Genomic DNA, 23,402 nt, shown 5'->3' with positions numbered 1-23,402 from the left:
AAAGAACCAGACAGCAAATATTTTAGACTTTTTAGATCCAAAAGTCTTTGTTGCAACTACTCAACTCTGCTCTTTGCATCTATTAAGATGATTACAGGGTCTTTCTTCTTTAGTTTGTTAATATAGTAAATTATACTGACTTTCAAATGTTGAAGGAGAAAGCAGACACACACAGTATATAAAAATATAGCTGTAGCTGTCTGTCAATAGAATTTTATTTACAAAAACAGGCGGTGGACAAAACTTCTTGGCTCCAGAGCTATAATTCATTAAGCCCCTGTTTTGGTCTACTTTACATGGCTTATAACTTATTTGTCAAATGAAATAAACTGATATGCTATGTTTCAGGTACTGTGCTAAAACCATACGTAAAAGGCCAATGGAGAAAGATGTGTAGTATATTCAAAACTGATGTAGGAAATAGGAGAAAAAGCTGTTTTTTGGAAACAGCTGAACAAGTCATGCTTTCTTAACAAAGGAAGCACTTGACCTGAGTGTTGCAGAACTTTAAAGCATATTTTTTTGATGAAAGAATTAATTTTATGGCATCTTATATTCAAATACAAGCCTACCTTGGAATAAGAAAGTGCTATTTGTTGAAACACAGCATCATCTGGTGATTTACTATACGTGGCAACTCCTCGTTCATCATCATCAAAAGGGTAGTTAACCACCAAAGAACCTATAAGGGAAAAGAGGAAAATGCATCAAGTTGTCTGTTCAAGATGCATCAGTAACATAAAGTAAGCTTTTCAGAATACTGCCAGAGAAGGGAAAACAATAAAATTTGCCAAGCAGGATTTCCTCAATAGAAATGGAAAATATACTAATTTCTCCAATAGAAAATCAAAGTGAATAGAGAAAATATCTTTCAAATGGCTAATTTTCTAAAGCCAAAAAAGGCATAAAAGATTTATAGTACTTCTATCAAAGTCTACCTCAAAATAAAATTAGCATCAATATAAAAAGAACTAGCAACAAAATTAAAAAAACAGATAAATTGGACTGCATCAAAATCAAAAACTTCTACACATGAAGGACATAATTAAGAAAGAGAAAAGATAACCTACAGAATGGGGGAAAATAATTTGCAAGCCAGTTATTTGATAAGGGTCCAGTATCTAGAATATATTTTAAAACTCTTAAATAACAAAGACAAAAACTTAATTAAAAATTGGGCAAAGGACTTGAACAGATATTTTTCCAAAGAAGATATATAAATGGCCAAGAAGCTCATGAAAAGATGCTCAGCATCATTAGCTATCAGGGAAATGCACACCAACACCAAAATGAGGTACCACTTCTCAACCACTAGGATGGCTATAATAAAAGTAGAAAATAATAACTCTTGGCAAGTATATGAAGAAACTGGAATCTCAAACATTGCTGGCGGGAATGTAAAATAATCCAGCTGCTGTGGAAAACAGTTTGGCAATTCCTCAAAAAGCTTAACACGGAATTATCATATGACAATTCCACTCCTAGGTGTATAAACAAAAGAACTGAATACAGGGGCTGGGTACGGTGGCTCATGCCTATAATCTCAGCATTTTGTGGGAGGCCAAGGTGGTTGGATTGCTTGAGCCCAGGAGTTCAAGATCAGCCTTGGCAACACTGAGAGACCCTGTCTCTATAAAAAATTAAAAATAAGCCAGGTGTGATGGTGTATGCCTGCAGTTCCAGCTACTTGGGAGGCTGACGTGGGAGGGCTGTCTGAGCTCAGGAGTTTGAGGCTGCAGTGAGCCATGATCACACCACTTACACTCCAGCCTGGGTGACAGAGTAAGACTAGGTTTCAAAACAAGGGTTGCCGGGATGGGGAAAGGAAAACGGATTCAAATAGATATTTGAATGCTAATGGGCACAGAAGCATTTTTCATTTTGTAGTCAAAAAGTAGAAACAACTCAAATGTCTATTAGTAAGTAAATGGATAAAGAAAATGTGATACTGATATATGCACATGTATATACAATGAACCATTATTCAGCCATAGAAAGTAATGAAGTACTGATATATGCTACAACACGAATGAACCTAGAAAACACTATGCTAAAGAAGCCAGACACGAAAGGTCACATGTTATATGATTCCATATCTATGAAATATCCAGAACAGGTACATCCCTAAAGACAGAACAAAGATTGGTGGTTACCAGGAGTTGAGGGAAGAAGCGGATGGGGAGTCGCTGTTAAATGGGTGTAGGGTATCCTTTTGGGGAGATAAAAATGTTTTGGAACAAGATAGAGGGGGCAGTTGCAAAACACTGTAAATGCACTAAATGCCACTGGAATTATGTAAACTTCACCTCAATAAAAAAATTAGTACCAAAATTTTTGAAAATTTATGAAAAAGAATATTGTTTTCCCCTATAATCTTTCAAGATCCTTCTAAATTATAAAGTTGGCAGTGAAGGGAATCAGAATATGCTGCCTTAGAATATGACTCTTTAGCATATTAATTATTTAAAGCTGAAGGCAACTGAGAAACAGCACATGCAGGAAAGGCTATCTACCCTCCCCATTTCTACCTAAAATTAGGGCATAAATTTCCTGTGAGAAAGTTACCTTCTTGGTACCATCAAAAATGGGATAGTCAATGCCAAGATGAGCTGACACAAACAAACCTTGGTAAAAGAACCCTCATCTTTCAGTAGTTTCCCCCACATATTTCCTAGTCACTTTCCTACAATTTACCACCCCTAAAAGTTTAAACCCCTTCCTTTGTGTAGTCACTTTTCCACAAGGTATTACCCTTTGTTATAAGAGCACTAAGTCCTCAACACTTACTGCCTTTTTGAGGGTTTCATGTCTTTCCTATGAACTCCCCCACCGCCTGTTGCCTGTGTCACATACAAATATTAATATCAAATAAAATTTATATGCTTTTTCCTTTTAATCTGCCTTTTGTTAGCTTAATTCTCAAGCTCTAGCTGCAGAATCTATGAGGTTTTCTACTCCTATACAACAGCAAAGAAATTCTCCTTTAAATTGCTTTGCCAAGATTTTAAACTCCATTTAAATAAAGATTTTAAGATGAGAAAACAAAATATGTCATGGAAACAAAGATGTTTGCATGGCTGAAGATTCCCGCCTCTCAGCATGCCAAGGTCTTGATACCACATCTGTACATCTGTGACTTATTTTCAAAGGCATGTAACTATTATTAACTTTTCAGATTTAGCCAACATGATGTGTGATTTATTCTGAGAATATTAAAGCTCTAAATAAAAAGTGTCTTCTACCAAACATAGCATTTAACATATAAAATATAAAAAAACAAAGCAAAAAATTTATTTTGCCAACCAGGGTATAACTTCATAATTCTTATTTGGCTCTTTGAGAACAATATATGATTACCACCTGTAGAAGCACTTTTTTCTACTATTGGCAATCTTTCAAAGCATTTTTTGGAGAATCTCAATTAACTTCCTAAATCTAAATATCCATCAGTATGTACTATCATTCTAAAATGGCAGCCTACTCTAATGCCATGAAGTCTCATACTTCTGGATGTTCCAATAAATGTTGACACTAAATTTCTTCCCCCCGTCCCTGGTGTTAATATTTGTCACTTTTTTTTTTTTAGTAGTTTTACTGATATAATTCAAATACCATACAATTCACCCATTTAAAGTTGTTTATATTCACAGGGGTGTACAACCACTATCACTATCTAGTTATAGAACATTTTCATAACTCCAAAAAGAAACCCTAAAACCCATCACTCCCTCATCACCTCTTACCACTCTTCACTCCAGCCCAATCCAATCACTAATCTACTTTCTGTCTCTATGGATATGCCTATTCTGAACATTTCATAAAAATATAATTATTAACTTGATAAAGAAAAAAAGAAATAATAATCATACAATATGTGGTCTCTTATGACTGGCTGTTGTCACTTAGCATAAGGTTTCAAGAATATATGTCGTAGCATATATCAGCACTTGATTCCTTTTCATGCCAAATAATATTCATTGTAAGGGTAGACCACATTTTATTTATCCATTTATCAGATGATGGTTGTTTGGGTTGTTTCTGCATTTTCATTATTGTGAGTAATCCTGAATGAACATTCGTATACACTGAACATTCATACACATTAGCATTGTACATTAAATGAATGAACATTTTGTTCAAGTGAGTTTATGTGTGGACACATTTTGGTTCTCTTGGGTACTGATACCTTCACTCTTATTCACAATCTTAGTTGGACGTTGTGATGATTTTTAATCTTGACCTCTCATCCTATTCAACCGATCATCCCTGCTAAATTATTTGGATGTATATAAGCTCAGGTACTACATGAGAATGTGGTCATTCTGCTGCAGTTAAGCATATGCCAAGTAAAAGAGAGTATCAAAATCTAAATTTTGATATCAGTAGACATATCAGTAAGAGCGTATCAAAATTTAAATTTACATAAAAGAGTTTATGAACCTTCAGGGAGAAAGCAGAACTAAACATTCGGATCAACTTTTATGAATGACAGAGAGCATGTTATCAAGTTCCCAGTGTGAGGGATAAATACAAAATACCTGAAGAACTATGAGAAAAAGAGAAGAGGAGAAGGAAGAAGCAGAGTAAGGGGAGAGACAGAGAAGAGGGCGAGGAGAGGAGAAAAAAAAGACAGAGAAGAAAGAGGAGAGGAGATAGGAGGGAGAGAGAAGCAGTACGTGAGAAAAGAGAGGAGAAAGGGGTGGAGAGAAGAGATGGAGGTAGAAGGAGAAGACAAGAGGAGGAAAAAAAAGGGAGAAACAAGGAGGAAAGAAACAACCAGGACACTGGCTGAAAAAGTAATGAGAAAAGACCTTTATTGTTATTTGCCATAAAAGCAGTAACAGGATACTCATTTTAAGAAAGCATAACACTACAAACTGATAAAATTCCACCAGGATTTCCAAATGCACTCAACAAGAACTAATTACTAGAATATAAAGTTGCCATACCTCCATGCAGGTTTGCTGAAAGTACAAATGGATAGGACTTCATCCAGCTCATTACAGCAATAGTTTCTGGTTGGGTAGGATCTGTGATTTGAACAAATTGGTCTGGGAAATTTCTGTTCAAGTCAAAGTTGTTGCTGTTGTTTCTGCCAATTACACTTATTGAATCTCCTGTATGATATGATAAAGGATTCAAATTTAAGCCATGTTCGCTTATATCTTATTCCAACACGTACTACTTCAGATATTTTAACTCAAGGCAAATGTGAACATATCAGGCTTCACTATTATCAATCGCCTGTGATTATGAAACTGTCTTTGCAAAATTATTCAGTAAGAGAAATCTGACATAGTTTACTCTACCTTGATTCTTTTTTTTGAAACAGGGTCTCACTCAGCCACCCAGGCTGGAGTGAAGTGACATAATCTCAGCTCACTGCAACCACTGTCTCCCAGGTTCAAGTGATTCTCCCGTCTCAGCCTCCTGAGTAGCTGGGATTACAAGCACCGGCCATCATGCCCGGCTAATTTTTGTATTTTTTAGTAGAGACGGTGTTTTACCATGTTGGCCAGGCTGGTCTTGAACTCCTGACATCAGGTGATCCGCCCACCTTGGCCTCCCAAAGTGCTAGGATTATAGGATTGAGCCACAATGCCCGGACTCTACCTTGCTTCTAACCTCCAAGCTGTCCTTGGTCATTCCTGGGCATAGGCCAAGCTAACTTTGGGAGGAATTTAGCTTACAGTTTAATCTTAAAGCAAGAATGATAATAGCCTTTCCCAAAATGAAACTACTTTTGTAAAAATAATGAAAGGCCACACGGTTGGGACTATAAGAGGGCCAAAATTGGCTAATATGTATGTGTAATTAAAGTACAACCAGCCATCGTTTCGGAAGTTAGAAGATTTGTAACTCTCCCAATTGCTCCTGTAGATAACATCCCTATTGCAGAACCTAAGATTGGCCTTTTTAGATGTTTTTCAGACTTTTGCATTTCTGACAACCAGCTGATACCACCCAGACCAGCGACTTGTGACTCAGCTGGTCCTGTGGCTCCCAACCAGATGGTGACTCAGCACGTGAGGACTGTTTTCCACATCCCTATGATTTCATCGCCAACCAATCATCCCATTCTCTAGCACCTTGCCCACCAAACTGTCTTGGAAAAACCATAACCTCTGAGCCGTTGGGGAGACTGACTTGAGTGATAACTCCAGCTCTCCTGTGTGGCTGGCCTTGCGTTAATTCAACTGTCTCTTTACTGTGATACTATGGTCTCAGTGAACTGTTTTGCCTGTGCAACAGGCAGGAAGAATCTGTAAGGCATTACAATTTTTCTTTTTTTGAGATGAAGTCTCGCCCTGTTGCCCAGGCTAGAGTGCAATGGCATGATCTTGACTCACTGCAACCTCCACCTCCCAGGTTCAAGCAATTCTTGTGCCTCAGCCTCCTGAGTAGCTGGAATTACAGGTGTGTGCTACCATATCCAGCTAATTTTTTGTATTTTTAGTAGAAACAGGGTTTTACCATGTTGGCCAGGCTGGTCTTAAACTCCTGACCTCAAATGATCCACCCACCTCGGCCTACCAAAGTGCTGGGATTACAGGCATGAGCCACTGCATCTGGCCAGGAACTCTACACTTCTCTCTGTACTTGTATGAAGCTCACTAAGACATTGTAAGAAATACACCAAATGAAAAGAAGAAAATTGTGATATGCTCACATTAAAGTGATCACAAAAAGGTAAAGGTAGCCAAGAACAAAGTTGGAAGTTTAACTTGATGGAGGAAAAAGTTCAATTTAAGCTTAACTGTGCATATTCCACTTTAATAGGGAGTGGGAGCCTTACTATTGTCATTATAATGAGAAAAATTGCAAGAGATTGAAGAAAACTGGAGGACTCACTAGCGTAATTAGTTCTACCTTTCAGAAAGGTCTGGGGAGTGTGTAGGAGGGATTTGTGGCACTGATAAAGAATGAGGACATTAGGGGGGAAAACCTGAAAAAAAAAAAAAACCTGGAAGATCTTGTGCCTATTGTTCAAGAGCGCTTCTGGGTACTAATGACCAACTGATCCTCCCAATAGTCAGGGCAGTGCTAGTAATAAGTCATGAGGCTCCATATCACACTGTGGTGCCTATTCTACTGATAGATATCATTGCCTAGAAAAAATCACGGGCTGGGAAAAGATGAATTCTCACTCCCCTAGTGCTGTGCATAAGGTGGCATGTGTCAGTCTATTGTCCCAGCACATACTATAACACCCAGGAAAGATGGGCTTCCCAGAGAAGGGAAAGAAATGGGAAGTCAATAAATTAGCAGGTCTGGAATATGCACAGAGAGTAGAACTGAGAGCCAAAACAGAGTTGCTGGCTTTGAGAGATATCTGGTTTGATTTTTCACTTATGAAATAAGATTCCCAAAATAATGATTTAATAAGAACTGTAAACCTAAAACAAAATTCTAAGGCCCTGCCCAACCATCTGAATAGATTCCCTCCTCTTGGCCAGGGCACTCCAAAGTTAACATGAAAGACTGGTTCAGGCCATGACGGGAAGTGGGGGTCAGACATGTCTTATTACACCTCCTCCCTTCTGGAAATCAGGAAAAACCAATCAGCATTTAATACCAACACAGACCTTAAGTCTGATAAGAAACATTTGCAATCTGTTCTCTCTCAAGCCTGCTACCTGGAGGCTTCATCTGCATGATAAAACTTAGGTAACTACAACCTGTTTCCTAACCTAGACATTCCTTTCAATTGATAATAACTCTTTCAACCCTGGCCCTTTTAGGACCAAAACAATGTATATCTTAAATGTATCTGATTGACGTCTCACGTCTCCCTAAAATGTATAAAACCAAGCTGCTCCCTGGCCATCCTGGGCAGATGTCCTGAAGGTCTGAGGGCTGTGTCATGGGCTATGGTCACTCATATTTGGCTCAGAATACATCTCTCCAAACATTTTACAGAGTTTGACTCTTTGTTGACAGAACTATTGCCAAAATGAAACAATTTGTAAAAATCTTATACTCTATTTCAAGTAAATAAGAGCCATTACCAAGTGAAAAACTCCATTAAAAGTATAAATTTGATCACCTAGTTGTTGAGTGGGCCAGATCATCTCATAAGAATATAAGAGCTAAAATCAATCATAAATTATAAGGAAAAAAACAAGAAGAAATTCCAAAAGAACCAGTTCAAATTCTCTTCTATATCAAAATAATCATGCTATATGGTGATCGAAAGATTAAGCATTAATAGCTATTCTTTACCTTCCTGGGACTTTTCATACCCATCAGGATTCATGGATGGCATAAGGTGAATTCTAGTGCTACGAACCAAATCTGTGACTTCAGGGTCTGTTCCAAAGTTCTTACAAAGGTATTCGATGAGGTTCAACAGCAGTTCTCTTCCAACCACTTCGTTTCCATGCATATTTCCAATGTACTTAAATTCTGGTTCACCTGAAAACAAATTACATGGAAGACTTTTTTCCTTTTTAATCATCATGGACTCTTTTTTTTTTTCCCCAACTTATATAAATCGTGGACTAAAAATTTTTTTAAACATGTATTTTTGGCAAAGGAGGCAGAAAAAAACCTTCAGAAACATCTTATAAAGCAACTTTCTTACTAATACATATGTCTGAGCAGGCTCAAAGCATATATATGCCATATAATATAAAGAAATAACACTATTAGCAGAATAAATCTAATCTACGCATGTTTTAAATATCATGCCTAATATGGGTTAGCAAAAGGATTTCCTTCTTTTCTGGGAAAAGATTGGTTACATTTTCTTTTTTTCTTTCTTCTAATTTTAGTTAGGTTTTCTTAATACCAGTTATACATACCATAGGTGACTTTTCTGGATGAAACATGGCAATATTGAACATGGCTTTGAGAGGCACTACTGCAATTATGTGTAAGACCATACCAATTACCTGGTTCATGGACACCTGGATTATCAGATATCTCCATCACATAAAGTTCTCTTGACTCTACAGATTTTCCCAACGAATAAAGCCGAGTAATGTTAGGATATTCATTGGCAAACCTTCTCAAGAAGATTTCCATATCAGGGAAATGGTGGTGGTGAAAGTCCTTTGGCTGAATTGGCTGGTAGGAGGATGATGTTCCAGAAGGAATATTAGGTATAGCAACTGTGCTAGCAGTTGCTACAGCCTCAGTTGTGTCAGGGATTACTGAAGTTACAGATGGCCTAAGGGAAAAATCCACCTCTGTGGCTGGTCCTTCTTTCACCACTATATTAGTAACAGTCAATGGCATATACCTGAAAAAAAATTTGAAAAAGTAAATGGTTTATAGTTAAGACATACAATGCTTTAACATTATAAAAGCACAGTAGCCTTTTCATCCTCTTATACTTAGTGATCTATCAAAATTCAAACTAGAGATGTGCAAATTTAAGACTTTTAAGACTATCTCATAAAGAGCCCCAGAAGAACTATTTCTCTTACCAAATCTTCTCAAATACCACACACTAGAATGTATACCAAAAAAAATTACATTTAAAGGAAAGAGCATGTTGAAAGATTGTTACCCCAATGTAACCACTGCTATAGTACTCAAAGAAATGATAAATTATACAATTATTTGCAGCGTCTTATCAAACTGACATTCCAACTTCTTTCTCAAGTAGGAAAGTTCAAGATTAAAGGTTATCAATTAAATCCTTATCAAAGTGAGCTTCCAGAAAGCTTTCCAGGGGAGGTGGGAAACCACTCATTTAATAGATTAGAAAGCTGATAAGACAGTTATTCAAAATGTCATTTACAGAGCCCTGGGTTTCTCCTACTCTGGTATTCAGTTAGCTTTAAGGTAATGCTTTACATAGCTGAATATCTTTTCAAGTTTTAAAAATTGTCCTTCCTCTAATGCTACAACTATGCTTCACATCCCATTGTACTATTTTAGACTATGTGGCAAAAAACTCCATAACAGTATTTTCTTATTATAAAAGGAGAAAAATCAGAAAATAAAGAAAAATAAAAGCCACAAAAAATAAATAACATATACTAGATTATATTTCTGTCTTAGATATAAAACAGAGACTTGACATTTTAACTAAGAATCTACATAGTTTAAATTCTTACCCAGTTAAAACTACTGTAAGGTTGTAAGTTCCAGGAACAAGTAATCGGTGGAAATCACCAAATCTGCCTGTTGTGATATTATGATTAATACCAGCCACTGAGATGGTTGCATTCTCCAAACCAGATCCTGTTACTGAATCTTTAACAAATCCTTTAACTCCAATGTGAGCCTAAGAAGATAAGAATCCAAGTTCAGAGACCATGAATTTGGAAGGCAAGAGGGCATAACCGCTCTCTGCACTGATACTAGAATTTCTAAAAAATAAGGTTACTTTTCTCTCTCTCCAAAACATTTTCAATTCCTTGAGTTTAAATAAAATACAGATAGAAGTATTAAATCCTTAAACTTAAGTCATATGTATCTGAACTCTACACTAGTAAGGTGCTTTTGAAATTCCCTCTCCTCAAAGCCAGACTTCTAATTTTCTCAACAAGGTATAATTGCTGGTGTATCCAATTGCTCTATTAGTCTGTGTGATGTTTAAATTAAACTGATGTCCATGGTTCATATAGAAGTAAAGGCTCACTAGCAAATATGATCACATGACATTGTAAGAACTTAACAACACAAATTTGGCTAATTATTTCAGTTTGTGTAAGTGTCCCAAGACAAGCAAAGGAAGCCCTATGGAGCAGAGAGCTAGGGGTAAGGGGGAGGGGAAGCAGAGCTAGAACATGTTTTAATAGATTATAATCTAATAATCTTTAAAGATAATTTATAATCTTAAATAATAAAAACAGATAAAGGATATCTAATACTGTATAGATTGTCATTCACATGCATCCAAATTTCTCCCTTATTTAATCCTGTTTCTATACCCCAACCTTCCAGTCATCTACTTTTACCTTTTCAATCAATGTGATCAAAGACTCACGATTGTTCTCCCATTCCTGTAGAAGCTGTGAAGCAGGTGGGTACTTGCAACAAGACAGTTCTAATGTGATCTCAAAGCAGTTGGCCCATACATAATTGTAATCTTGCATACCACCTATAACATGGAAAAAAATAAGTTTACTCTCAGAAGGAAAAGAATTCTACCCTCCAAAAAACTGAAGAAATTAAATCAGCCATCTCTGCATGTATAAATTTTATTTTCATTAAATTGTTTGAAATTGGAGAAGGCATTTGAATTATAGTGGAGGCTAAGAAGGAAGGTTAAAAGGAATATATGTTGAAAAAGAATATATAGTGAAAAAATACATTTTATTGATAGGATGAACAGTTATGAAAAGTATGACTATATCAGTTAATACCAGTAACAATAACGATAATAGCTCTACATTTGAGTGTTTACTATATACCAGACCTGTTCTAAGAGCTTTATGTGTATTAGCATTTAATCTTTATGGCAATTATATGAGGCAGGTATTACTATTTCATCCATTTTACAGACATGGAAAGTGGGGCACAAAGAAGTTAAGATTTCTAACAGAATGATAATAAAGGGTACACATGTCAAAGTTGTGAAGGATATTGATGTCGAAGCATTACTAAGTATCTACAATTCTAACTGTACTTCCCTTTATCAAGAAGGTGGCAAGAACAAAAAGAAAGTCTGCATTTAGGGTGGCACAGCTACACAAATCAGGGGAAAATAACACACAAAAAATTCTTTCAAAATGTGTAAATGAAAGATGGAACTTAAAAGGGAATAAGCATCCATGGTCTACCACTTTCACCATTTTTATACCTATATAAGCCCACACACTAATTTTGTTGAAAACCTATTACCCTATCATTCTTGTCACTTGATTTTCTCACATCTTGTTTTTAGTGGATAAAGACTAAAAAGTGGAGACAGGAGGGGGTGTTACTTTTCTATGATCTCACCTTGCTCTTGCAAAGTACAAATGTGGATTTTGTGGGTCATCTTTCCTCAACCCCCAGTGCATTTCAGATGATGTGACACAGGATCCTTCAGATCAGGAGGGAGAATAACTTCCCTTTCATTGACAGCACCAACAGATATCCCTGCATCATAGATTCTTCTGCCACTTACTGGATGAGAACCCCTTGGCATTAACATGGGTATTTATTTATTTATATGCAAAGTGAATGTTAGATGATCACAAAAGAACCTTCCAACTCTCGCATTCTATGATGTTTAAAAATACATATTAATTTGGGTGGGGTGCAATAGCTCATGCCTGTAATTCCAGCACTTTGTGAGGCGGAGGCAGGCGGATTACCTGACCTCAGGAGTTTGAGACTAGCCTGGGCAACATGGTGAAACCCTGTCTCTACTAAAAATACAAATAATTAGCTGAGTGTGGTGGCACGTGCCTGTAGTCCCAGCTACTCAGGAGACTGAGGCAGGAGAATCGCTTGAACCTGGGAGGCAGAGGTTGCAATGAACATAGATAGTGCCACTGCACTCCAGCCTGGGCAATAGATCGAGACCGTCTCCAAAATAAAAACAAAAACATGCTCATTTGATTATAAGAGAAAAGGCAGGGAGAGAACATGAAAAAGACAATTCTGAAACCTGTTTCTGGAGAAAGGTCAATGTCATAGTTTAAAGCACAGCTTATTAGGAGTTCATCAAAGAACAGGGGCTTATAAAACATTGAAGAAGGGGGCTAGGGGAGGGATAGCAGGTGGTGGGGAGGTTGGGGAGGGAGAACATTAGGAGAAATACCTAATGTAGCTGGTGGGGGATGGAGGCAGTAAACCACCATGGCATGTGTATACCTATGTAACAATCCTGCAAGATCCATACATGTACCCCAGAACTTAAAGTATAATAACAATAAAAAATAAATAAAAAACAAACATTGAAGAAAAACAAACAATATAGCAAAAATAACAAAACCCGACAAAAATAAAATTGCAGCAATATTACTGGAGACTAAACTCTTAACCTCATTTTTGCTGAAGTTTCATTATGTGCTTTGAAACACATGTAGTTCTTGAAATAAGCACACCTTACCTAATACAATATGCTCCATTTCATTGGCATATTTATAGAACAGATATCGGTAAGACAAAAAAGCTAGGTTAAGTGTAAAGCATCAAAAACCAGTAAAGAAGAAATTGGGCAAAGAACCTTTAAAAATCCAGGACTCTGTGAACTCTAACCAATGCCATTTTGAATAAGAAGTACAAAGAAGAAAACGGAACACAATCCTAAAGTTACCAAGCAGGATTACAAGGATGCTGGTGATGTGCTGTCTAATCTCAGGATACATAAAGGAGATGATCTGATTATATTCTTGTTCATCCATGTTAATTCGAGCACTTATAAATAATGCCAAGCGTTTGTTTCCAATCAGAGGAGGGGACAACTACAACCATAAATAATTAAATATAGTAGTAGAGGACAGTGGTGAATGTTGTACAACAATGTAAATGTACTTAATGCCAGGGAGTTGTACAGTTAAAAACAGTTACAATGGTAAATTTTATATTATGTATACTTTACCACAGTTAAAAAAATAATAGGCTGGGTGAGGTGGCTCATGCCTGTAATCCTAGCACTTTGGGAGGCTGAGGTGGATTGCTTGAGCTCAGGAGTTCAAGACCAGCCTAGACAATGTGGTAAAACCGTCTCTACAAAAAACACACAAAATATTAGCCAGGCATGGTGGCACACACCTGTAGTTATAGCTACTCAGGAGGCTGAAGTGGGAGGATCGCTTGAGCCCAGGAGGTCAAGACTGCAGTGAGCCAAGATTGCACCACTGCATTCCAGCCTGGGTAACAAAGTAAGATCCTGTCTTGGAAAAAAAAAAGAAAAAAAATATTATTAATAATAGAGATATTATGGGTCTATGCCACTAATTTCAATTTTGGAGTTGAGGGAAGATTTATGAAGGCTTCTTGGGGGAGGCAGTTTTTTAGTTAGATCTTAAAACTATGAGTCAGCAAAAGGGATGTGGGGGTCCAGGAGCACTGGAGTCAGGGGAAATGGATTTGTAAAGGTGGAGGCTGCTGGTGTATGCTGACCACCAGCTGTGAGACCGATAAAGCCATTGTATTAGAGCAGGAGCACAGAGCTGCAGGGGTGTCATGAAGGGTGAGGCTGGAAAGGTAAGTGGGGTCTAAAGGAGGCTGAGGATAAAGGTTTCCTTGGCTTTCCAAGGCATAAAAAAATAGCATTTTATTTGTTAGTTTTGAACAGAAAAGTAGCAATATGTATAGAAGATAGATAGTACAGTCTGGAAAGGCATGGGGGATTGGAAGCAAAAAGCCCAGTTAGATGGTTTCTTACAATGATCCAAGTAAAAAGTAATTAGGCCTAAAATGATGTGGTGGCAACTGTGTGGAAGAGAAGGGAAAGATGTGAGATAGGATACTGACAGGATCTGATAGATGGTGGGAATTGAGAGAAAAAGGAATCAAAGAAGACCTCTGGCCTGATCAATTGGGCTAATAATGATGCCATTAACAGAGAAAAAATAAGATCTGGAAGAGTAACTGAGTGGAGAGGGGCATGTTGAATTTGAGGTATTAGCAGAATATTTAGATAGAAATACCCAAGAAGGAATCCAAAAAGAGAGGTCTGGAGCTTGGGCAAAAGAGCAGTCCTCTTCAAGAAATAATCATTTAAAATTAGGAACTTCAGTTTTCATTCAGCAAATATTTAATGAGCACCTACTATATGCCAGGCACTATTCTAGGTGCTTGGAGGTATGGTGACGAACAAAACAGACAAGGTCCCTGCTTTCTTACAACATTCTTTTACGAGAATTTAAATTTTAAAAAGTTAAATTCTAAAATTTAAAAAACTTACAAAATTCTTATATAGGGGAAGCAGACAGTAAATAAAGATAAATAAGAAAAATATCAGTCAGTAGGAAATGCTAGGCAGAAAATTTAAGTAGAGTGATGTGATATAGCTAGTGACTGGTGGCAACCAGGTAGTCATAAAAAGGCTTTGTGAGGGCCGGGCGTGGTGGCTCACGCCTATAATCCCAGCACTTTGGGAGGCTGAGGTGGGCAGATCACGAGGTCAGGAATTCAAGACCAGCCTGACCAACATGGTGAAACTCCGGAACCCCGTCTCTACTAAAATACAAAAATTACACCTGTAATCCCAGCTACTTGGGAGGCTGAGGCAGGAGAATGGTTTGAATCCAGGAGGTGGAGGTTGCGGTAAGCCAAGATCACACCATTGCACTCCAGCCTGGGCAACAAGAGCAAAACTCCATCTCAAAAAAAAAAAGAAAGGCTTTGTGAGGAGGTATGTTAAGTCAAGATCTGAAAAACAAGATGCAGCCAGCCTCGTAAAAGTCAGCGGGAAGAACATTCCAAAGGCAGAGGAAAAAGTTTGGTGAGTGTAAGGAATAGAAAGAAAGCTACTATGGCTGGACAATAACAGACAAGGGGAGAATGGCACAAGAAGAGTTTGATGGATTCTGGAAAGACAAGATCATAAAGGGCTTTGGCAGCTAGGGTAAGGAGTTTGGGATTTTACTCCAAGTGCGGTAGGAAGCACTGGAGGGATTTTGTTTTTGTTTTATGGCACTAAAGAACATAGTGCAAAATTCACCACAGTAACCATTTTTGCATGTACAGTACAATTATGTTAACTATATTCACATTGTTGTGCAATAGAGCTCTAGGACATTTTCATCTCGCAAAAATGAAGCTCCATACCCATTAAACAACTTCCCTTTTCCACAACTCTCTTCCCAGCTCCTGGTAATCACCTTTCTACTTTCTAAGAGTTTGACTACTTCAGATATCTCATATAAGTGGAATTATGCAGTATTTTTTCTTTGTGGCTTATTTCACCTAGTGTAATATCCTTAAGATTCCTCTATATTTTCACATATGACAGGATTTCCTTCTTTTTTTAAGGCTGAATAAGTTTCCATTTTTTATATATATAAACTTTTCTTTATCCATTCATCTGTCAATTGACACTTAGTTGCTTCCAGCTCTTGGTAATTGTGGATAATGCTGCAATGAACATGGGTATGCGATAATTTGTGATGTTGAGCATCTTTTCAATGTTTGTTGGCCATTCTCCTCTAGAGAAATGTACATTTCAGTCCTTTGCCCATTTTTAAATTAGATTATTTGTTTTTTGTTGTTGAGTTGTGGGAGTTCTTTGTATATTCTAGATATTAACCCTTTTTAGGGGGTTAATATTTAATTAGGGCAAAAATATTTTTTTCCATTTTGTAGGCTGCCTTTTCACTCGTTTCACGTTTGACAATATTTCACACTGATTTGTGAGTCAGAATATTCTTTCACAACATTTGCTGTGCAGAACACTGGCAGGCTTTGCACAGAGGTGTGATACAGCTGGAATTACCTTCCTTCTGTCAAGATCATTCTGACTGCGGGATGCAAAATGACTGGAGGGGGGCAAAAGGGGAAGCATGGAGATGAATTAGAAGATAATGGTGACTTGGACTAGGTTGGTAGTAGTAGAGACAAAGAGGACAGATCTGGTTGTAGAAGGAAGAAATCAAGGATGACTTCCAGATTCTAGGCTTGAGAAATCAAGGAGTTAGTGGTGCCACTTACTGAAAAGATGAAAGAGAACAAAGGCAACAGATGTGGCATCCCTAAGGCTCTGCCCTTGGTCCTCTTCTCTTACTACTTATTTCCTTGGTATAATGAAACTCATACAGACCCATGGTTTTAAATATGATCTCAAATTTCTACCTCTAGCCTGGACTTCTTCCCAGACTCCAAACTTGTACATCCAACTGCCTATTCAAAATCTTTACTTGGTTATCACAGATTTAACATATCCAAAACTCAACTACTCATCTTCTCCAAACCCGCTGCACCCACAGTCTTTCCCACTGAAGTTAATGCCACTTCCATCCTTCTATTAAATAGTTGCTCAGGCAAAAAGCCTTGGATTCACATTTTACATCCAAAATGTCAGAAAACCATGCCAACTCTAATTTCAAAATATATTCAGAATCCATAGATTTCTCCTCATCTCCATTGCTGTGGCCTTGTACAAGCCACTGTCATTTCTCTGCATGTATTTCTGCAATCACCCTTAACAGGTTCCCATTTCTGCCCTTGCCCTTCTATATTCTTTGCTCAACAGAGTTGCCAGAGTAATTCTGTTAAAATGCAAGTCAGATGTTTATTTCTCTGTTCAAAACAGTTCAGTGACTCCCTGTATTTCACTCAGACTAAAATTCAAAGTCTTTTCTGTGGCCCCAGGCCCTATATGATTTGACCTCCATCACTCAGCCTTCCTTCCTAAACCTTCTTTTATACTCTCCCCATCACTGGCTCTGCACCAGACACATGGCCTCCTTGCTGTTCACTGGATACTCTAAGTACCTCCTGACTTTGCTCTACTTGTTCCGTTTGCCTGGAATGCTCTTCCCCTAGATAGTAGTAAGGACTACTTGACTAACTTCCTCAACTCTGGCTCTTTGCTCTAATTTCAATATGACAATGAAGTCAGGTCATTCTGACATCAGGTTATCCTGACCTCCCCATTTGAAGTTGCTACTTACATTCCTCCATCACTATCCCTAAGCCCATCTACCAGCACTCCCAGTTACTCTTACCCTTTTTCTTTCTTTCTTTTTTTTGAAATGGCAAATAGATTTAACGCAGACTGTCAACTTCAATTGACTGATAGTGGCTGCCTAGAGTGCTGTGTTGAGTAGGATTCTGAGGATACACCCTGGTTTGAAGAGAAAGACTGGCAGGATTAACAATATCTGAAATTTCACTTGTAGGAGAAACCACAGGAACCAGAGTTGCCGCTGGTGCTGGCACCAGCTGCACCAAGGCCAGCAAAGAGCCCAAACATGAGAGTGGCTGTCAGGCTGGTACCAGCACTGAAGCCACCACTGGTGCTGGCACTGGCAGTGTTATTGGTACTGGTACTGGCATCAGTGCTTTTTCTACCTTGTTCTTTTTTCTACAACACTTAACAATTTACCTATTATGTTTATTGTCTACTGCCTGTTTCTCCCTGCCAGATTATAACACAAGGGCAGGGATCTTTGTTATGCCCATTGATGGACATTCCAAGCACTATAACAGTACCTGGCACACAGTATCTCTTCAACAAATATATGTTGAATGAAAGGAGGTTGGAGCAGTGAGAAATTAAGATGTTTGTTTTTAATGCATTAAGTTTGAAATGCCCATTGAATCCATGTGGGGATGTCAAATAGACTTTGTCTTCTCAGAATATATGCAGGTTTATGATCACCATAAGCCTAGTAACTTGGTCTTAACCTTGTCTCCTAGGACAAGGCAATATTTTAGCTTCCTCTTACTCCCTTGGGTCTGGCAGGAAATAGGTAAGATGCTGATTTTCCTATCCCTACCAAACCATATTTAGTCATTAGGTGATATTAGTCACCTTTAGTCATTGCTGACCTATAATCATCTATGGTAACTTTCACTTGTACATATACACGTAAACACACACATGCTATTCATTTTACATAATATTTATTAAAAATATGTTCCAATTTTTACCACTACATTGGTCACAATGCAATGGTCAATGTGTGTAAGGCATTATACTAAGATTATTGGGAATTATAAACAAGAGATATATTTCCATCCAGAGTTTAGAGTCCTGGTGAGGAAACAAAACAGAGAACACATAAAAATAACAATTTCAGGGCCATGTAAATGTAAACTAATCTAAGTTTTTTGCATACGCAAAATTTAATAGCTATCTTAATTATCTAGAATTATGTCATCTTGGTGAATCTACCCTTTTATCATTATGTTTCTCTTTATCTCTGGCATTTTTCCTTGCTCTGATGTCTGTTTTACCTGATAGTCACATAGCCACTCCATTGTTCTTTTGGTTTGTGTGTGTGTATGGCGTATTTTTTTTCCATTCTTTTAACTTGCCATATCATTAACGTGAGTTTCTGGCCTGGTGCCGTGGCTCACGCCTATCATCCCAGCACTTTGGGGGGCCAACGCAGGTGGATCACTTGAGGTCAGGAGTTCAAGAACAGCCTGGCCAACATGGTGAAACCCTGTCTCTACTAAAAATACAAAAATTAGCTGGGTATGGTGGTGGGCACCTACAGTCCTAGCTACTTGGGAGGCTGAGGCAGGAGAACACTTAGGAACCCAGAAGCAGAGGTTACAGTGAGCTGAGATCGCACCACTGCACTCCAAAATCTGGGTGACAGAGTAAGATTCCATCTCAAAAAAATAAATAAAAATTAACTAAATAAATAGAGTTACTTGTAGTTGCATAGATGGCATAGAGTTGGGTCTTGTTTTTAATTCAGGTTTACAATTCCTGTCTTTTAGTTGGTGTGTTTGCACCATTTACACTGAATATAATTATTGATATGTTTGGATTTAGGTCTACTTTCTAATTATTTTTCTGTTTGTCCCTCTCATTGTAATCCCACTGCTTCCCTTTTCCTGCCTTTTATGGAATTGTGTTTTTAACTGTACTGGTTAGTCGCTCTAGTAAATGCAATTTACATACTTATCTTTTCACAGTTCTACCTAAAATTAATGTTTCACTTCCAAGAGGAATGTACAAACCTACATACCATACCCTTTATCCTCCCCTTTTTTGTTGTACTTGACTTATGTATACATGCTGTATTGAAAGCCCCACTAAACAATGTTATAGTTTTTACTTTCAACTGTCATACACATTCTAAGGGACTTAAGGGGGGGAAAAATAGCTAATTATATTTACCATTTATGTTGCTTTTCCTTCATTCCTGAAGTTCTAAGTCTCTCTGTGGTATCATTTCTCTTCTGCCTGAAGAACTTTCTTTAGGATTTCTTTTAAAGCGAGTATGCTTATAATGGATTCTCTTAGTTTTCCATTTCTGAGAATGTGTATTTTGCCATCATTCTTGAAGGACATTTTTATTGGATATAAAACTCTGGGTTGTGGGTTGGTAGTTTGTTGTTTTTGCTGTTTGTTTTTTAGCTATTTGTTTTTCAGCTGTTTGTTTTTCAGAGTCCTTTAATAATTTAGTGTCATTACCTTCTGCCTCTAATGGCTTTTGCTGAGAAATTCATCATTTGAATTTTTCTTCCCCTTTATACACACATTATTTTCCTATGGCCACTTTCAAGGCTTTTTATTTTATTGCTGCAGCTGCTCCTTCTTCTTTATTATTCTTGTTCTTATTTTGAGACAGGGTCTGGCTCTGTTGCCCAGGCTGGAGTGCAGTGGTGCAGTCGTGGCTTATATTATTATGATGATGGTTTTTTTGAGGCAGGTTCTGGCTCTGTTGCCTATGCTGGACTGATTGTGGCTCACTGCAATCTCTGCCTCCCAGGCTCCCTACTCTCCCCAAATGTGCCTCAGCTTGAAAATCACTGACTTAGAGTATTTCTTCCACTCAAAGGGGAGAATTGACAAGAAGTCAAAAGGTATACAATTTGCTTATAAACCTACCTTTTAATGTACTTTTCTATGCTCTGAAAAAACTGAATACAATGTATAATGAAACCTATCATTCTTGGCTGGGCACGGTGGCTCATGCCTATAATCCCACCACTTTGAGAGGCCGAGGTGGGCGGATCACTTGAGGTCAGGAGTTCGAGACCAGCCTGGCCAACATAGTGAAACCCTGCCTCTGCCAAAAAATACAAAAAAAATTAGCCAGACCTTGTGGCGCATGCCTGTAGTCCCAGGCACTCAGGAGACTGAGGCGGGTGGATCACTTGAACCCAGGAGTTTTAGACCATCCTGGGCAACATGGCAAAACTCTGTCTCAAAAAAAAAAAAAAAAAAAAAAAGAAGGAAAGGAAAGGAAGAAAGAAACCTATCATTCATTTACCAGTATCAAAGAGCAAGACTCAAAGTGTAACCACTAGGAATCTGTCTAGTATTACTGCAAATTCTCATCAATACCAATGCTAACTGTTATGGGTAGCTAAATCTTCTGATCAAGTGATCATTTCCATTAAACTCTTTGAATCGATTTGTCATGCAACTAATCTTCATATGTTTTAAGATAATCTATCTTTATTGGGAAACAAGTCTCTCATCATCGTTTTCACTACAGAAAGATCTAGTGTTAAAGGAGAGGGGAGACTAATAAATTCAATCCTTCTTTCAAAGATACTAAAGATTCTTCTGTCTCAAACAGAAAGCCAAAAGAAAAAAACACAGTCAATGCTTCAGTGTTAAGACTTAAACACAGCAGGTTTTTTTGCTTTGTTTTTTCCCTTGCCTCTGCAGGCCAACCATAAAGTACCAAGCTGCACTACACAAGAACCCTATTAATCTTTTACAGGAAAACTATAATGTGTTTTTTTAAATAGGAAAAGCATTTTAAAGTCTTAGAAAATAGATAATTTCTACCCTATATTTCGATTTGGAGCTTAATGATATTACTTTATTAAAACTACTTCAAAGGATAGTGAGAAATTCTCTCATAACTTTGAATATTCTGAACAATTTTTTACAGACAAGTGAGTTATCAAGTGATAACTTTGTATTCTCTGAGACATTTTTAAAAACTAATGAGCATAATGTTCATAAAAAAATTTAGGTGGAAAATCTGGGCCAAGTGAATGGGACAATCAGAGGTTGCCCTTAAAAAAATTACCCAAATTCCTAATTTTAAAATTCAAGTTCATGTTGATCAAGTTCTTAGTAACTGAACCCGGTCTTTGTACTCTGAGCAACTTATCTTTTGAAAATCTATTTCCTTCACCACTCCCACTGAATATATATTTGCTAATGATATGATTCTACAGAATTAAACTAAATTACACAGTCCTGAATCTGTTTTTATTTTTGTCGAACTTGGTTAACACTGTCTCCCACACAGCTCTTTGAACTGTATTTTTTTTTTGAACTTTTTTTTAAAATTATACTCTCCCATTCTCTACTACCTGAGTTAAACAGGATAAAAGGAAAAGAAAAAAGTACATCCAATTTATACACATTAGATCTAAAGACTGGGGGGCCAAATCCTAAAGCAGTGGTAGGTTCTCAACCTTCATGTAGGCCTATTAGCACGTTATAAAGTACACAACTGCACTGCTCCTAAAGGTCAGCCTTTATATTAGGTTATGTTTCAATTTACTAAAGTCAACTCATGACTCCAAGCAAATATTGTTTCAAGTATTGTTTTACCTTTTTGCTTTCCTTTTAAGTTTGGTAGCACTCAGATTTTAAAAGAGAAAATAAAGGGAAGAAAAAGCGTCAACCAGCTCTTTAATGTGCAAGATCAGATAAGACCAAAAGCACTTTACTAATGCACATTTGATTATCAACTGTACCTTTAAAATATGATCAAGCTGAGAATTAATGTCTTAATTGTTGGCATTCCTTAAGGAAAACATCCCAGTACAAAATGCATACCGTTTGGAGGTTAAAAAAAGCACCCATCTGTTCATTTATATATATGTTCTGGTTGAACTTCTAGCTCCACGCAATTAAATTATGCCAGGAAACACTATCAATTCAATTTTAAAAATCATGTACACTGCCATATGCTTTCCAAATGTCTGAGAACTCCTAAATCTCTTTCTCATCTTGACCTCTCTCCCAAGCTCTAGAACCTATTTCCTAACTTCCCATTGGGTACTTGTGACTAGTAAATTAAATACTATTAATATTTTCAGTTTTCACTACTCTTTCACCTGAAGACACACACACACACACACACACACACACACACACACACACACACACGAGTCTCTCTCTTTTGCTCTCTCTCTCCTTTCTCTCTCTCAATCCCCACCATCCAATTAGTTTTTTCCACTCCCATTTTTTCTTATCCAGATACAAAATCCTTGAAGTCATATCTTTAACATCCTCTCCTTGACATTCTGTTCTACCATTTAAATAATGATCCATTCTGCAATTCTTCTTGCATACTTTCTTATATATTTTAGATTCCCTTTTCATTCCCCTACATGCTCTCTAGGTAAAGCCCTTATCTCCAAAGAGACCTCATTAAAGATGAATGTAAAAACCCCTCTAGTTTTCCCTCCTCTAGGACTCTTTCCTGCCAATACATTTTGCACAAAGATAACTCCAAAATGCATAGCACTGCACTGTCCTTATCATCAAAGAATTCACACACTAAGAGGAAACACACACAAAAAAACTATTAACATAAGTGGGTAAGTAATATACTGATGATACTGTATAAACAATAAGCTCTCGAAGGTAGGATAGTGACAGTTATTACAGGAGAGGTTTCAGAAGAGATTACAGCTAAGCTGGTGAAAATCATTTCAGACAGAGAATAACCTAACATGTGAAGAAGGTTCACATTTGGGAAGGACAAGTAGTCTGGTGGCAGAGGAGAGGTAGCAGCTAAGGCTAAAATTATAGGCTTGCGTCAGACTGTGAGATCTTTGTTGCCATGCTAAGAAGTATTAGACTTGATCTATGAACCTTCGTTATAAGCTTTTTTTTTTTTTTGGAC

At 37.4% G+C, this 23,402-nt stretch overlaps 1 protein-coding gene across 2 annotated transcripts in view; it reads right to left on the bottom strand.

Annotated features, from left to right (window-relative positions):
* The window catches only part of CPD (carboxypeptidase D), a 72,300-nt gene that overhangs the window by 34,291 nt on the left and 14,607 nt on the right, over positions 1-23,402 (bottom strand). For both annotated transcript variants that reach the window (XM_017542036.2, XM_017542035.2), the window contains exons 3-8: positions 10,914-11,056; positions 10,068-10,237; positions 8,895-9,244; positions 8,224-8,415; positions 4,950-5,117; positions 573-682 (exon numbers count right to left, since the gene is read on the bottom strand). In XM_017542036.2, the coding sequence (XP_017397525.1) occupies positions 573-682; positions 4,950-5,117; positions 8,224-8,415; positions 8,895-9,244; positions 10,068-10,237; positions 10,914-11,056 (1,133 nt within the window). The remainder of the gene's footprint in view (positions 1-572; positions 683-4,949; positions 5,118-8,223; positions 8,416-8,894; positions 9,245-10,067; positions 10,238-10,913; positions 11,057-23,402) is intronic.

Source organism: Cebus imitator, unplaced genomic scaffold (genome assembly GCF_001604975.1).
Source record: "Cebus imitator isolate Cc_AM_T3 unplaced genomic scaffold, Cebus_imitator-1.0 Scaffold140, whole genome shotgun sequence".
In the NCBI taxonomy this organism is placed as follows: Eukaryota; Metazoa; Chordata; class Mammalia; order Primates; family Cebidae; genus Cebus; species Cebus imitator.
The sequence above is the reverse complement of the archived record's forward strand: the minus strand, read 5'-3'. Positions and strand labels throughout refer to the sequence as shown.